The sequence below is a fragment of the Sceloporus undulatus genome, chromosome 1, assembly GCF_019175285.1.
Source record: "Sceloporus undulatus isolate JIND9_A2432 ecotype Alabama chromosome 1, SceUnd_v1.1, whole genome shotgun sequence".
Taxonomy (NCBI): Eukaryota; Metazoa; Chordata; class Lepidosauria; order Squamata; family Phrynosomatidae; genus Sceloporus; species Sceloporus undulatus.
In genome coordinates this window covers 41,362,791-41,379,304 of record NC_056522.1, presented here as the reverse complement: position 1 = coordinate 41,379,304, position 16,514 = coordinate 41,362,791, and the positions used below count along the sequence as shown (strand labels likewise).

The following is a 16,514-nucleotide window of genomic DNA, read 5'->3' as shown; positions in this document are numbered from 1 at the left end:
CTTTGAGAAACAGCCATTGTCAACAGTGCCAGCAAAGTCAATGGGCCCACTAACATTGTATCACATTTCATGTCAGCTCAGTAAAAGTCTGGTTCAATTCAACCTCCATTAGATTGCACTACGAATATGCCTTTTCCCTCCCACTCATTCACTTCCCATCCATTGTGCCTGTCTACCAGAAATAGCACATACAGACATAATGCCAGATTCTACACAGCTCTTCCCTCACCTTTCTAACAACTCCCAAGGAGGTGAAACAAGCACTCTAGACATGTTTCTGATACTCCAAAGCCTTCCACCCTTGAGTGTGTGTATTTGCTAAAACTCACAATACAGCAAGCAATCATAGTGTTTTGAGCCTTAAACTGTGACTCTGGAGACCAATTCCAATCCCAACTTGGCCATGTAAACCCACTGGGTGACCTTGGGCAAGTCAGTCTCTCAGCCTGAGATGATGGCAATGGCAACCCCCCTTGGAAGAAACATGCCAAGAAAAACACTTGATAGTTCCGCCTTAGAATCGCCATAAATCGGAAATGACTTGAAGGCACACAACAACAACAAAGTGCATACCTGTTAAATCCTGGTCCTATAAAGATTTCCATTCTCATGCACCTCTTACAGTACTATTCCAACTAACAGCATGCAGAGAGGGATTGAAATAATTGGTTCCAATTCTTTCTGTTGCTGTTCTCTTAAGCTTCTCCTCCAGCAGTTCCCACACAGAGAGTTTTGCAACAGAGCACTGCAGTGGAAGCAGGTCCTTAAAAGTCCTTTCCTCCCCCCTTTGCAAAAAAGAAGAGAGGATGGGAGCCCAAGGAGGGATCCTTGGTATAAAAACAAGGCCCAGAAAGACCTTGGGACATAACAAAAATTCAGACAGAGCCAGGTGCTGCTGGGGTTGGGCGCTAGATTGACAGAACAGTTGCCTGCTTGGCTTTTGGAGGTTATGATAGACATTCAAGGATGCAAGTCAGATATGAGCAAGAGGAATAATACCTGGAGAAAAAGTCAGTTTTTCCTTAACTATATTGGGGCTGTTTTCAATAAACAGGAAAAGGGAAAGATGGTAAATGGGGAGGGATCCTTGAGGAAAGTTCTTGTTGTGTGACTTCAAGCCATTTCTGACTTATGGCAACCCTAAGGGGAATCTATCATGGAGTTTTCTTGGCACATTTCTTCAGAGGGGGTTTGCCATTTGCCATCCTCTGAGACCAAGAGAGTGTGACTTGTCCAAGGTCACCCAGTGGGTTCCCTGGTCTCCAAAGTCCTGGTTCAGTGCTCAAACCACTACACCATGCTGGCTCTCTTGTTTATCTAAAAGAAAAGGCTCTAGTTTAAAAACAAAAACTTGATTCTGGCTCAAAGGTAAACAGGGGTTGAGCCCCACCAGAGCCAGAAAAGCCTTGGCAGAGGATTGGTGTGGGAAGGAGGCACAGTGTGAAGCAAAATCCGCTAGTCTCCCCAGAAAGAAGGAAAAGGAGAAGAAGAATGGAAAGGCGTCCGCCCGGGTGTGGCAAAGAGATGGGAAGAAGCATCTCACTGAAGTGTGGCTGCAAAAGTGCCCAAGGGGCGACCCAGGTCTGAGTAAAGGGGGGACAGCCAGGGTGATCAGACATCCTCCTTTTTCCAGGACATGTCCTACATTTCAACCTTCTGTTCAGGAGGAATCCCAAAAAATCTCCATTTTGTGCACATCTAAGAAGCATGAATTTACATTTATATTAGTGTTTTTAGCTTTTATATTGTCATGTCCTATATTTTCCTTGAAGGTCCTACAGTTTGCAGTTATGACATCTGGTCACCTGGCCAAAAGAGGCCTGACTAAAGAGGGGGGAGAGCCAAAAGCAGAACCAAGGGGGTGACCCACAAATAGACCAGAGCATGAAGACACAGGGGGGGGGGGGAGAAATTGAGGGGGTTCAAGGCAGTTCCTCTTTGTCTTCAAACATTCAAAAAGCCCTTAAAAGCTGGAGCCATGAAGGGGAGACGGCCTGAGAGAGCTCCCCTTGCCCTGAAAGGGCTCTTTCTGACACTTTAATGCACACAAACTTTGTTTCATGCACAAAATTATTACCAATATTGTATAAAAATACCTTCAAGCTACATGCATATGGTGTATATGAAAGAAAACATAAATGAATTTTGTGTTTACACTTGGGCCCCATCTCCAAGAAATCTCATTGTGCAAATACCAGTATTGCAATATCCCCAAACAGTCCTGGTCCCAAGCATTTTGGATAAGCAAGACCCAACCTGTATTGAAATCTTTAAGGTACCACAATGGGAGACGTCACATAGCAGGGTAACCAGATGCCATGACCGCAAATGCACTGCAAAATGTAGGACCTCCAAGAAAAATGGAGGGTGTGACCAAAGAAAAGCTCAAAACACTCATAGAAATAAATGTAAACCCATACTTCTTAGCCATGTTCAAAATGGAGGACGTTTTGGACATCCCTCCTGAACAGATGGTTGAAATGGAGGGCATGTCCCTGGAAAAGGAGGATGTCTGGTCACCCTGTTCTCGGAGGGCATCAGGGTGACTCTCTCTCTCTCTCTCACGTCCAAGGTCCCTGTTTGCAGCTGTTTCTTGTAGGATGACCAGAGATCCCCAATGCAAAGGACGACAAGCACCTAAAAAATGTAGGCCCTTCAAGAAAAATGTAGGACGTGATTGCAGAAAAGCTCAAATCAACACTCCTGAAAATATAAATCCATGCTTCTTAGTCATGCTCGAAATGGAGGGCATTTTAGAATCCCTCCTGGACACAAGGCAGAAATGGAGGACATGTCTCTGGTCTGCCTGGTTTCTTGGGTTCATCGCCTTACTGCCACAAGCAGCATGCCCAGATGTCCTAAAAAGGAGAACAAAGCACTACAAAAAGGAGAACCAGCAAGCAAAATGGAGGACAAAACCAGATATAAAAAGCTCAAAACACTCAGATCAATATAAATCCATGCGTCTTAGTCCTGCTCAAAATTGGGGTATGTTTTGGACAGAAGGCTGAAATGGGGGGCAAGTCCTGAAAAGGGGGCTCTCTGGTCATCCTGGTTTCTTGGGTTTCTCTCCCTTTTCTGCCCACAAGCAGATGATCAGATGTCCTCACCGCAAAAGAGAACATGGCACCTCAAAAATGTAGGACATTGAAGAAAAACAGAGGACACGACAAAAGGAAAGCTCTAAACAACACTGCTAGAAACATAAACCCATGCTTCTTGGAAATGCTCAAAATGGAGGACGTTTTGGACACTGCTCCTGGACAGAAGAAGGCTGACATGGAGGACAGGTCCTGGACATGGAAAAGAAAATGTAGGACATGACCAAACAATAGCTCAGAACACTCCTATCAATATAAAACACTCCTATAAATCCACACTTCATGGGAATGCTCAAAATGGGGGACATTTTAGGACTTGGAAAAGGAAATGTAGGACAAACTAAAGAAGCTTGAAACACTCATCATAGGCTTTTTAATCCTGTTCAGAAGGCAGCTGACATGGAGGGCAGGTCCTGGCAGAGGACATGGAAAAGATAATGTAGGACATGGTCAAACAAAAGCTCAAAACCACCCCTATCAGAAGAAACCCATGCTTCTTGGGAATGCTGAAAATGGAGGACGTCCTGGACTTCCCTCTTGGACAGAAGAAGGCTGATATGGAGGGCAGGTCCTGGAAAAGGACATGGAAAAGGAAATGTAGGACACGGCCAAATTAAAAGCTCAAAACACTCATAGGCTTCTTAGTCCTGCTCAAAAATGGAGGACGTTTTGGTCATCCCTCCTGGACAGAACAAGTCTGACAAAAAGGACATGGAAAAGAAACATGACCAAATAAAAGCTAAAAACACTCCTCCCGATAGAAACCCATGACATGACCTTCTTGGGAATGCCCCAAATGGAGGACGTTTTAGGACACGGAACAGGAAATGTAGGACAAGACCAAAGAAAAGCTGAGAATACTCCATCTATCAATCTAAAACGCTCCCATAAACCCATGCTTCTTGGGAATGCTCAAAATGGAGTGTCCCCTGGACTGAAGAAGGCTGACATGGAGGACATGGAAAAGACAATGTAGGACATGGTGACCAAAGGAAGGCTCAAAACCCAGGCTTCTTGGGGGGAGGATGCTCCGTTGTGGCCCCGACCTGCTCCTCCTGGAGGGCACTCACGTTCTCGGCGTCCCTCTCGTTGACGGTGGGCAGAGGGGTGCGGGTGGACATCTTGCGGCCAGGGCCAGGGCCGCCCACCGGCAGGCAGGCAGGCAGGCAGGCAGGGAGGCCTCTGCGGCGGCGGCGGCGCCGCTGCTGCTGCCTTCTCCTCCTCCTCCTTCGGCTCAGGCTCCCGCCGTCCTTGCCATGGCGGCGGATGCTGCTGCTGCTGCTACGCCCAAATAGTCGCCGCCGCCGCCGCCGCCCCCTGGACCTGGACCTGGACCTGGACCTGGATGGCGGCGGCGATGGTGGTCCTCCTCCCTCAGGGCCCTGGGTTGCCCCTCCTGCTCCTCCTCCTGGTCTCCCTTTCCCCTCACAGGAGGCCAGGCTAGCAGGGCTTCCTCAGCGCATCCGCCGCCTCTGGCTCCTCCTCCTCCTCCTCCCTCTTAGGCCTCAAAAAGCCCCGCTCTTTCCTGGGGAGGAGGAGGCCCTTCCCAGGGAACGGACGCTAGGGGCGCCTCAGAGGCCTACTCTGAGGAGATGTGGCTCCTCTCCCGCCTTCTTTCCATCCAATACAAGGAGAGGCGGGAGACAAATAAAGACCTATTATCCTCATCATTAGCATTATTATTCCATCGACGACGCCGCCCACAGCCCCCTTCCGCCCCATCATGCCTCTTTCCCTCCGCCTCTTTCACCCTTTAGGAAAAGAGACCCATTTCTGCACCACAAACTGGATGGAGGTTCATTTGTGGGGCTTCTAAATATGCCTTACAGTCTCTAAAGGACTCCCACAAAACAGCCTTCCCAGATCTATTCTTTTTTCTTTGTTTATGCTTATTTTGAGGGTTTCTCAGGCTCTGTGAGTTTGTTATTCCTGACGTTTCGCCAGTGTCTGTGCCTGGCCTCTTCAGAGAATGCTGGCATGGAAGAGAGTGTGTGTGGGGGGGTGTCTGTCTATATATATATATATATACACACACATACACACACACACACACACACAGTGTGACTGGGTTGGGAGGAGTGATTTCCATGTTAATCTATATATTGTTCTGTTGCTGAATGGCAAGGCCTCAAGGTGGGAGGATATACTAGGAGGACTTGTGTCTGTTTAATTAGAGATCCATTGTCTGCTGGGAAAACCCCTAACCCTGGATGATTTTCATTTGCATTTGCTGCGTCTTAATTTTGGTGTTTTGCAGGACTGGTAGCCAAACTTTGTTTACTTTAAGGGTTTCTTCCTTTCTGTTCTCCAGGTGTTTGTGGATTTCAATGGCTTCCCTCTACATTCTGACCTGATAGTTGTTGGCATGGTCCAGAATTTCAGTGTTTTCAAACAGCATTTTATGCCCAGGATGGTTTATAACGTGTTCTGCTACTGCTGATTTTTCTCTCTGACTCAAGTCTTCAGTCTCTCTCGTGTTCTTTGGTTCATGTTTGAGCACTGCATTTGGTGGTCCCTATGTATTGTTGAGAGAGATTCGGCAGGCAGGCATGAGGGAGGCCTCTGCGCGGCGGCGCCGCTGCTGCCTGCCTCCTCCTCCTTCGGCTCAGCTCCCGCGTCCTTGCCTGCGGCGGATGCTGCTGCTGTGCTGCTGCTGCTACCGCCCAACTAGTCGCCGCCGCCGCCCGCCCCCTGGACTGGACCTGGACCTGGACCTGTCTGGCGGCGGCCGCTGGTGGTCCTCCTCCCCCAGGGCCCTGGTGCCCCTCCTGCTCCTCCTCTTCCTGGGTCTCCCTTTCCCCCACAGGAGGCCAGGCTAGCAGGGCTTCCTCAGCGCATCCGCCGCTCTGGGCTCCTCCTCCTCCTCCTCCCTCTTAGGACTCAAAAAAGCCCCGCTCTTTCCTGTTAGGAGGAGGAGGAGGCCCTTTCCAGGGACCCGGACGCTAGGGGCGGCACTCAGCGGCCTACTCTGAGGAGGATGGGCTCCTCTCCCGCCTTCTTTCCATCCACTACAAGGAGAGGCGGGAGGGAGGAGGAAGACAAATAAAGGACCTATTATCCTCATCATTAGCATCATTATTCCATGGACGCCCGCCCACAGCCCCCTTCAAGCCCATTCATGCCCTCTTTCACCCTTTAGGAAAGAGACCCATTTCTTGCACCACAAACGGAGGAGGTCATTGTGGGGCTTCTAAATATGCCTTACAGTCTCTAACGGACTCCCACAAACACAGCCTTCCCAATCTTATTCTTTTCTTTGTTTATGCTTATTTTGAGGGTTTCTCGGCCGTGAGTTGTATTCCTGACGTTTCGCCAGTTGTCTTTGCCTGGCCTCTTCAGAGAAGCTTGGCATGGACAAGAGAGAGTGGTGGGGGTGTGTCTGTCTATATAATATATATATACAGTGGTAACCCCGGGGATAACGAAATACCCAGGTTACTAAAAATTTCCGGGCGGATACGAAAAAAAATCCCATAGGAAATTAATTGTTCGGGTACGAATGTTTTTTCGGTTACGAAAAAAAATTGGTGCTTTTTCGCTTTTTCGCCACGAAATCGCGGCTTTTCCCATTAAGCGCCTATGGCATTTCGGCTTGCGAAAGCTTTCGGGTTACGAAAGCGGGCGGCGGCACGAAATTAATTTCGTAACCGAGGCACCACTGTCTACCCACAAAAACAGTGTGACTGGGTTGAGTGGGAGGAGTGATTTTACATGTACTCATTATATTGTTCTGTTGCTTAACTGGCACGGCCTCAGGTGGGAGATATCTAGGAGGACTTGTGTCTGTTAATTAGAGTATCCATTGTCTGCTGGGAAAACCCCTTAACCCTGGATGATTCTCATTTGCATTTTGCTGCGTCTTAATTTTGGTGTTTTGGCAGGACTGGTAGCCAAACCTTGTTTACTTTAAGGTTTTCCTTCCCTGGTTCTCTAAGTGGTTTGTGGATTTCAATGGCTTCCTGTGATTCTGACCTGATAGTTGTTCGCATGTTCCAGACTTCAGTGTTTTCAAACAGCATTTTATGCCCGGAGGTTTATACACGTGTTCTTCCTACTGCTGATTTTTCTCTCTGACTCAGGTCTTCAGTCTCTCTCATGTTCTTTGGTCATTGTTGAGCACACTTTCATTTGGTGTGTGGTCCCTTGTAGACTTGCCGCAGCTGCACCATTATTGCCGTACCTCCTGAAGCTATGAAGTATCTATCCTGTCCTTCGCTGACGCGGCAGCATTTTGCGGATTTTCTGACCAGTTGTAGCCTTTGGAGATTATTATTTCCTCACCCAATTGTCCTATTCGTTATGTGACTCCTTTGATGATAGGTGTGAAAAATTGTGAACCCTCTGGTGTGGTTATAATACAATGTGCACTCACTCCACTTTGAATCTGCATCACGTGGCCTTGCTTGGAATAGAACTGACTTCACTTCCCCCTCAATTCGGAAGGGCAACGAAAGGAAGGCTAGGTTTGTGGTAAACCATCCCATTTTAAACCTTAATTCGCATTGCTAGGGTGGTGGGGTTGTTGGTGTGTGGGGGGTGTGGGGTTGTGGGGGGGGTGGGTTTTTGGGTGGGGGGGGGGGGTGGGGGTGGTGGGTGTTGTGTTTGTTTGGGTTGTTGGGTTGTGTGTTTGGGTTTTGGGTTGGTTGTTTGTGTGGGGTTGGTTGTGGTTGGTTGGGGGTGGTGGGGGTTTGTGTGGTTGTGGGGGGTGTTTGGGTTGGTGGGGTGTGAGGGTTGTGTGTGGGTGGTGGTTGGGGTGGGGTTGGGGGTTTGGTTGTGGGTGGTGGTGTGGTGTGTTGGTTGGTTGTTGTGTTTGGTTGGGGGGGGTCGGGTGTTGTTGGGGTGTGGGTGTGTGTTGTTTGGGGTTGTTTGGTGGTTGTTGGGGGGGGGGGGGGGGTTTGGGGGGGGGTGGGGGTGGGGGGGGGGGGGGGGGGGTGGGGGATGGTCACCACAAAAACAAACAAAACCCCAAAACAAAAAAAACCAACAAAAAAAACAAAAAAAAAAACACAATCACCACAACCAACACCCCCCCCCCCCCCCCCCCCCCCCCCAAAACAAAAACCGTTTGGGTGGTGGTGTGTGTTGTTGGGTGTGTGTGTTGGTGGGGGTTGGGGGGGGTTGGGTGTGTTTGGTGGGGGTGGGGCTGGGTTGGTGTGTGTTTTGGGGGGGGGGGGGGTGTTGTGGTTGTGGTGGGTTTTTTGGGTGGGGTGGGTTTTTGGGTTTGTGTTGGTGGGTTGGGGCTGGTGGGCGGGGGTGGGGGGGGGGAGGGTGGGTTTGTTGGGGGGGTGGGGGGGGGGGGTTTTGTTGGGGGGGTGGGTGGTGGGGGGGTTGGGTGTTGGTGTTGTGGGGGGGGGGTGGGTTGGGGGTGGGGGGGTTGGTTGGGGTTGGGTTTTTGGGGTGGTTGGGGGGTGTGGGGGTGGGTGGGGGGTGGTTGGTGGGGGGTGGGTTTGGGTGGTGGGGGTGGGGGGGGGTGGGTTGTTTGTGGTTGGGGGGGGGGGGGTGTGGTGGGGGGTTGGGGTGTTGGGGGGGTGTTGAAACAGGGGTGGGTTGGGGGGGGTTGGGTTTTTCTTTTTTTTTTTTTTTTTGGGGGGTGTTTGGTTGGGGTGTGGGGGGTTGTGGGGGGTTGGTGGGGGGGGGGTGGGTTTGCTGGTGGTGTTGGGGTTGTGGACTCGGAAGCTGGTGTGAAAAAAACCTCATGCTTTGCGTTGCTAGAACAGGAGTGACTGGGGTCTGAGCTGCAAACCCGCCCCCCCCCCACGGGTGAGAAGGTCCTATACATGGAGCAATGGATGCAAACTACGGAAAGGGATTCCAGCTCAACATTAGGAGGAACTCCTTGACAGTAAGAGCTGGAAGACTCTCCTTCAGAGAGTGATAGGGTCTCCTTCTTTGGGGTCTTTAGTCAGAGGCTGGATGACATCTGTAGGGGTTGCTTTGATGTGAGTTACTCCGGCCATACCACCCTGAAACACGCCCGATCCGTCTGATCTCGTTAATCTAAGCCGGGTCGGGCCTGGTTAGTACTTGGATGGGAGATTGTGAGTTCCTGTATGGCAGGGGGTTGGACTGGATGGCCCTTGGGGTTTTCTTTCAACTCTAGGATTCTATGATCCTATGATTCCATGAATAAGCAAAACCTGCTACCAGTGCTGATTTGAAAAACTCTTGACAAAAGTCTACTAAACAGCAGCTGAGCTACTCCCTGAAATTATATCACATGCACAAACCACAACACTGCTGTCATTAAGATCTTGGTGTACAAAGACTATTGTATATTCATGTCAGTGGAAGTACAATCAGCCCTCCCTATTTCCAGGTTTTGATTCTTGCGGATTTAATTTAATATGTTCTCTCTAGGAAACTCTAGGTCCTCAGTGTGACTCTATGGGTGATTTTCACCAGATGGACTGTGAGGAGGGTTGCTCTGCTTCTTAGTTCAGACCATCCATTTTGCACTTGGGTCCTACTGGATGGCTTCCTGGGGCAAAACTGGTTGGCGGGCCACGAGAAGCACTCCAGGTCAGTGGCAGCCATGGCCCAGAGCTGCACTGGGGTTTCCTCTGCTTGGGGTCCTGGATGCTCAGGCGGTGTGTCCTCCTCCTCAGGACCCCAGCATGGCGCCCCAATAACATCGCAGCTAGCGGAAGGCTCTGAGGAGCCTTTTCACATGGTACATTTCAAAAAAATAACGTGTCCGATAGGTACATTAGACGCCATGGGTGTTTGGTGTTTTTTTGGGGGGGTTGTTGTTTTTCATCTCCAATTGTGCAGTTTATTTGGAGGACACTACACTAGCAATGATTATTATGTCAGATGTGTATGGCTAAAAGTAAAAAATGTTTTCAATGGGTGACCTAGAGGATGCTGTTTTTTTAAATTACAATTATTGGGCTTTATTGGAAACCTCCAGTTGTACAAGTACATTAGGGAGGAGCCATGCTTACTACGCTTATTATGTCAGTGTGAAACATTAGTGGTTATGGTGGTTTCACTGTATACACAGGTTGGTTCTTGTGCGTTCAGCTGCTTTTTATTTAAAAAGCTGAAAGTATTTCTGTTCTGTTTCCAACCTCACAGAAACTATGAGGGGAACCTTTACTTTACAGTAGTGGTATTTTACTTCCCCCCACCCCACCCCACCCAACCCAACCATTTCCCCTCTCCTCCTGCCTTAGATCCCCTAGTTGAGGAAGAGGAACCATATGTGCCACCTTTAAACCTGTGGATGAAGGAAGACAGCACACAGTTAGATTTACCAGAGGGGCGTGTCCTCCTCCGCAGAGAAGAAAAAACATGTGTGGCTCCAGATGAAGTAGACCCACTGGACATTGCAACATATGATGCACCGGGCAAACTATGTTGCAGTGACAACCGTCCATGCTCCAATCACCTGCGGAAATCCCATCGCTTCAAAAACCAGTCACGCCTGCAAGGACAGTGCAGAATGGTAATTAGTAATGTTCATTGTAAATCAAAACAATTACAATGCAGCACAAGAAGGCAGGAAAGCAAAGCAGTTATCCACAGTGCAACAGATACTAAGAGCAACAATAAAAAAGCACACTACGTACAACTACAAAAGTAACAAACAGCAAAACTGAAACAGTGCAGCAAATTCCAGTATGCTGTAAAGCTAAATAGCATAAAATGGCATACCTTCCTATAGTTCCAAGATAAACAGTTTGTCATGAGCACCAATTCCATGACATGGCTTTGAGCAGGCTTGTGGACTTCCCAACATGAAAAAATGTACCAATAGTTCCATAGAATCCTTGTTTGCCAAGAAATACAAGGCCATGCAACCTGTTTCTCAACTGGCAGAGCCTGCAGAGGATGGTGTCCTTTCTTACTAGATGCTGGCCCAGTCCTCGACAACCATGTGAAGACTCCTCTCCTCATGCAGAACATCTGCTTCCCACCTTTGTCAGATTACACGGGCAGTGGCAAAAAAGTTCACAATTCCCTTGAATTTGGGGGTACACCCCCCACCTCCTGGGCATTGGTTCATATAACAGTGCTGCCATTGGCGATCCAAAACGAATATTCAAAACAAGATTGGGGAAAAACATTAATGATCTCACCGCATGCGTCTCATAACCAGCCAAACTTCCATCTCCACCTTCTCTTGCAAGAACTACTTGCAACACATTTAATTCTGCACCTGCCAGGTTTTCCTCATCCGGAGAAGAATCAGCAAAAGTAGAATGCAAATATGTAAGCGGTTGCCCGCAAAATGGCTATGCACCAGGATCCATGACCCTTGCCAGCCAGACCACCAAGGCTGTGAGGACTCTGGAAATACTCTGGCCAAAGATCCACAACAAACTTCAGATGAAACAGGAAAAAAATTTATTGATAGAACTGGAACAAAGTATTCTTGCCACGTCTTTGCCAAAATGAAGACCCAGAAGGAACAAAAACCTTAAGATTCCCTCCCAGCCCCTCCCAATGAGTTGGTTCCCAGCACCTTTCCCTTGATGTTAACCCTTTCTTTGATCTGTAAAAGTAAGGGGAGGGTTTGACCATTTGGTTCCTGGCTTTCCTATGTCGCCGCGATTAAGGCTGTATACCGGATGGGCTTCAGATTCTCAATAGCCCCTCATAATTACCTGCTGCCTGTCCTACGTGACCATCCGGCTCGTTCCCTGGAACCTTTCCCCCCTCTCCAATGTTGCTTGCCGTTTGGTGATGTATCTATCTATCTATCTATTCATCGGTTATTCTCTATCCATCTATCTGTCTGCTTGTCGACGTTCTGTCGGTTTATCTATCCATCTCTCTATCTATCTTTTATTATCTATCTCTCTATCTATCTATCTATCTAGCAGAAGACGCCCTATTTACCCATCTATCTATCCATTTATTCTATCCCTCCCTTTAACCATCTATTATCCATCTATTTAAACCATCTATCTACCATCTATCTATCTGGCAGGAAGACCACCCTGAAACCTAACTGAAGGGGATTCTGAACAAAGGCTAAGTGACCAGAAATGTGACAGTAGGTGCACACACACACCTGGTTTCCCTCTCACCAAAATGGCGTTGCACCCACATCATCAATTGACATCTCAAAAAAAAAAAAAAAAAAAAAGAGAGGAGAAGATGAGAGATAGAGAGTTCAGACATCCATGGCAAAATAACAGTGGGAACGACCATAGGTAAAAAAAAGCGATTTTAAAAATACAATGATTTTAAAAAAGACTTGCTTTCATAGTGGAATGATGGCTCAAATGATCGATTCATCGATACAAACGAAAGCAAATCACTGATCAGTTTAAATGCTAACTGGAACGTGCCACCATCTACATGAAAACCGGTGGGAGAGGTCATCCCGAGTTTTGGGGTGGACTCCACTCTGGAGCCTGAGCCCAGGTCTCAGCAGTGGCCAGGAGTGCCTTTGCATCGATTAAACTTGTGTGCCAGCTGTGCCGTTCCTTGAGATGTTAGATCCGCCTGGACCCACTCTGAGCCTGGATGCCCACGTCTCACGTAATGGCCAGGAGTGCATTTGCACAGATAAACTTGTGCCAGTTGCACCCATTCCTTGAGACATCAGATCTGCCTGGACTCCCTCTGAGCTGGATCCAAAGGGTCTCAGCAGTGGCAAGGAGTGCATTTGCACATCTTAAACCTTTGCCACCAGCTGCGCCCGTTCCTGAGATGTCAGATCTGGCTACAGTGACACATAATTAATATAATATAATAATAGGATTTATTTATATGCCGCCCAATCACTGGGAATCCGGGCGGCTTACAAACAGAGGGGATAATCGACGGTCCCTGCCCTCAGGCTTACCATCTAAAAGACACAACACAAAAGGAGAAGGGAATGTGTGAGGGGGGCGATCAGGTCCCCATTCTTCTTTCCCTCTGAGGCCTGGACCAAGGCAGATGGATATGGAGGGAGGGTCTTTTTCTCAATCGGGCTGGGGCCTGATGGCGTTGGGCCTGTCCTTTCACTCGCTCAGGCCAAGATGACATTGGAGGGAAGGAGGGGAGGGCTCTTCCTCTTGGAAGATGTCTTGGTTACATCATGTTTGAACCACTGCAATGCCCTCCAGGTTGGTGCTGCCTGGAAACAGTACAGAAACTTCAGTGTGTTCAACCTGCTGCAGCCAGAATGCTGACCGGGCAGTTACAAGGAGCATGTAACTCCCTTGTTAAAACAGGTCCACTGGCTTCCTGTTCGTTTTGGGCACAATTCAAAATGCTGATCATGACCTATGGAGCCCTACCTGGCGTGAGTCCAGATTATTGAGAGACCATATGTCCCTACAAACGTGTATAGAGCCCTAAGATCTGCAGGAGAAGGTTTCTTTTGGTCCCATCAAGATCAGAAGCTCACTGTTGAGAGATGAGAGAGAGCCTTCTCGGTAGCTGCTCTCATCCTCTGGAATAGGCCCTTCCTCCAGAGGCATGCTGGCCTCTCGCCGCCAAGGAAAAATGTTTTACGGCAGTAGACTTCTGTACATAATAATAATAATATAATAATAGATTTATTTATATGCCGCCCAATCACTGGGAATCCAGGCGGCTTACAACAAGAGGGGATAATAGACGGTTCCCTGCCTCAGGCTTACAATCTAAAAGACACGACACCAAAAGGAGAAGGGAATGGTGAGGGGGGGAGGGATAAGGTCCAGCAGTTCTTCTCTCCCTCTGAGGCCTGGACCTGTCCCCTCCCCCCCTCACCATTCCTTCAGGCTAGCCCTGATGGAGCTGGCCAGCCTATTCTCTTCTCACAGGCCAAAGAAGCATAGCATAAAAATATAGCAGGGTGGTTTAAGGGACAGTTGCGTTTTGTTGTTTTTAACTGTGTTATATTTTAATGTGTTTTTATATAGACCTTTTGATTGTTTGAATTTTATCAACAATTTTAAAAGGTTTTATCTGTGAGCCTCCTTGGGTCCTTCTGGGTAGAAAGGCGCAATTTAAATGAAATAAAATGAAATAAATATTTTGGGAACAGGACATAAGAAAGCCATGCCTCCAGAGAAGCTATCTTGGCGGGTTACATACCACCAAAAGTGCGTGTTTGGCACGTACTGGGGTTAGGAAGAGTGTTCCTTTCCGGACACCCCTACCCTAGTACGTGCCAGCACGTACAAAATGGCAGCGCCCATTCTAGATGGGCGCACCATTTTGATGTAGTGGACGCTTGCATCCGCACATCACGGCCTGGAAATGATGCCACAAGGGTGCCATTGGCGCCTTGCGGCGTCATTTCCACACCCAAAAGAACCACTTTTTGCGGGTTCTTTTTGCTGCGCCGGGGAACCGCGTGGTTGTTTGCTGCGGTTCCCTGGCGCAGCAAACACGGGCACTGGCAGAGTGTCCTTTTGGGCACTCTGTAAAGCGTCTCTATTAGCTTTAATATGACCGACCTAGGAGCAAGATTCGTGCCTAGAAGTGAAGAAGAGATGAGGAGAGGCCAAGAGATACAGCTTTCTTTGCTTGATACTTGGACCAGGAACAACCTAATTCTCTTGTGCCAGATGTTTAAGCAGATCTAAACCCTACTGAAATACTATAACCTTCCTCCAGAATTAAGGGCAAGACAACAAGCTCTACTAGTTAAGGTGCTTTCCCCGTTTCCAGCAATGGCAGAAATGTAATATCAATTTAAAAAAGTCTTAGGCTTTGCTATCCTAATTGTAGTGATATATTACCACAGCACGAAATCAACAGCAGTCAGTAAACCAAACCACACAAGAATGAAATTTTCCTTTGAAAAAAACCAAAGTATTTCTGTCATCCACTTACCTACTTTTCTTTCTTTCTTCCTTCTTTCTTTCTTTCTTTCTTCTTCCCTCTGTAATTAAGTCTTAAACCACTTGTTAGATAATAATAACCATAGCAGAAATCAACAGACGCTTGGTAAGCCAAAACATATGATACAATCCCATTGATTCATTTTGGGAGGGACAAACCGTTGAACTGAACCCAAATGGTGGATTATACTGGCTTGACAGAAAATACACACACACCACATTTACCACACTGGAAAAAAATCTCAGGGTTTTTTGTGGTTCTCTCAGGAAAAGAAACCTGATAGATGAGATTTGCTCTGTAAAACTTCAGCTGTTTCAGCATATTCACTTTTGCAACCTGAAAAACAGTTGTGAGACATTGCAGAAACCTCTTACTGCCTTGAAGATACATCATTGAACTTTATCACATTAGGGTCTCCCCAACACACTGTTGTCAGTATTGATTGCTACTGAAAAACTGTGTATCCAGACAATTTCTGAAAATGGTTGTGTGGAGTCTTTATAGGAATGCTAGAATGCCAGAAAAGGAGAGAGAAGCCCCTCCCCTTACACAAATACACAACATACAAAAGCCTTCCCTTTTCATTCACGGTGTGGAAAGAGAGCACACAGACAGTCACCTGTTTTGGGGTCCCTTGAAGTGTGAACCTCTTGTATCTGAGACAATGTCTCTTCCTCCTGATCTGTGAAAAGCAGCTTCCAGACCCCATGCTCCCCAGTCCCTCCCAGTAACCCCAAAGCACTTTCTGTCTGATCATGGAGCACAGGAAGCAGAGGTGCCCATGCCTCTGGCACTGCCAAGGAATCACAGAACCCTCACTTTTGGGTGGATTAATGCGCATGAAAGCCTGGGATGTGTATTTGCTCCCTAGAATGGAGCCATGGCCATCAAAGCAGTGCCAAACTGGATCAATTCTATAGTATAGAAGCAGCCTGGTCTCCTGGTCCTCCCTCAGAGAAGAGAGAGAAATAGAAGGAGAGAAGTTGTTCCACCTTCTTGCATGGAAGCAGTAAGCAGCAGGTCAGTAGCAAAAGCCTAGTAGTCACAACCTGGAGCGCATCCCCAGGGACCACGTTGGCATTTGCAAGAGCATTTCGCTTGAAATTGGTTCTTCCCTTTGTCTGAAATATAAGCAGAACATCATGTTGTACAGCCAGCCCTCTGTACCACAGATTCTTTATCCACGGATTCAAACATCCACGGCTTAAGAATATTTAATAATATATAAATTCCAATACAAAGCTTGATTTTTGCTATTTATATAAGGGACACCATTCTACTCTGCTGTAGTAATGGGATTTGGCATCTCATGGTACCATTGGGTGGGGTGTGTGTGTTTGAAACCAAATCTTAGCAGAACCAAGAGCTCACTGGATTATCTTGTCTTCAACCTTTTTGTTACTCTGTTTTGGTTATATTGTTGTACTTCTCTTCATGCCCTCCTCATTATATTCCCCCCCCCTGGTTCTGGTTTGTAACATCTTACTTGCATAATTTTCCTTTGGGACTTAAAAAACCAAGTTTATCTGTCATCCATTTACCCTCCTTCCTTCCTTCCTTCCTTCCTCCTCTTTCTTTATTTCTTTCTTTCTTTCTTTCTTCTTTCTTTCTTTCTTCTACAATTAAACCTTAAGCCAC

At 47.7% G+C, this 16,514-nt stretch overlaps 1 protein-coding gene across 1 annotated transcript in view; it reads right to left on the bottom strand.

Moving 5' to 3' along the window:
* The window catches only part of MARK1 (microtubule affinity regulating kinase 1), a 96,673-nt gene extending 92,147 nt beyond the window's left edge, over positions 1-4,526 (bottom strand). The window contains exon 1 of the mRNA XM_042452223.1: positions 4,148-4,526. Coding sequence (XP_042308157.1) covers positions 4,148-4,222 — 75 coding nt within the window. The 5' untranslated portion in view covers positions 4,223-4,526. The remainder of the gene's footprint in view (positions 1-4,147) is intronic.
* Positions 4,527-16,514: the final 11,988 nt, after the last annotated feature.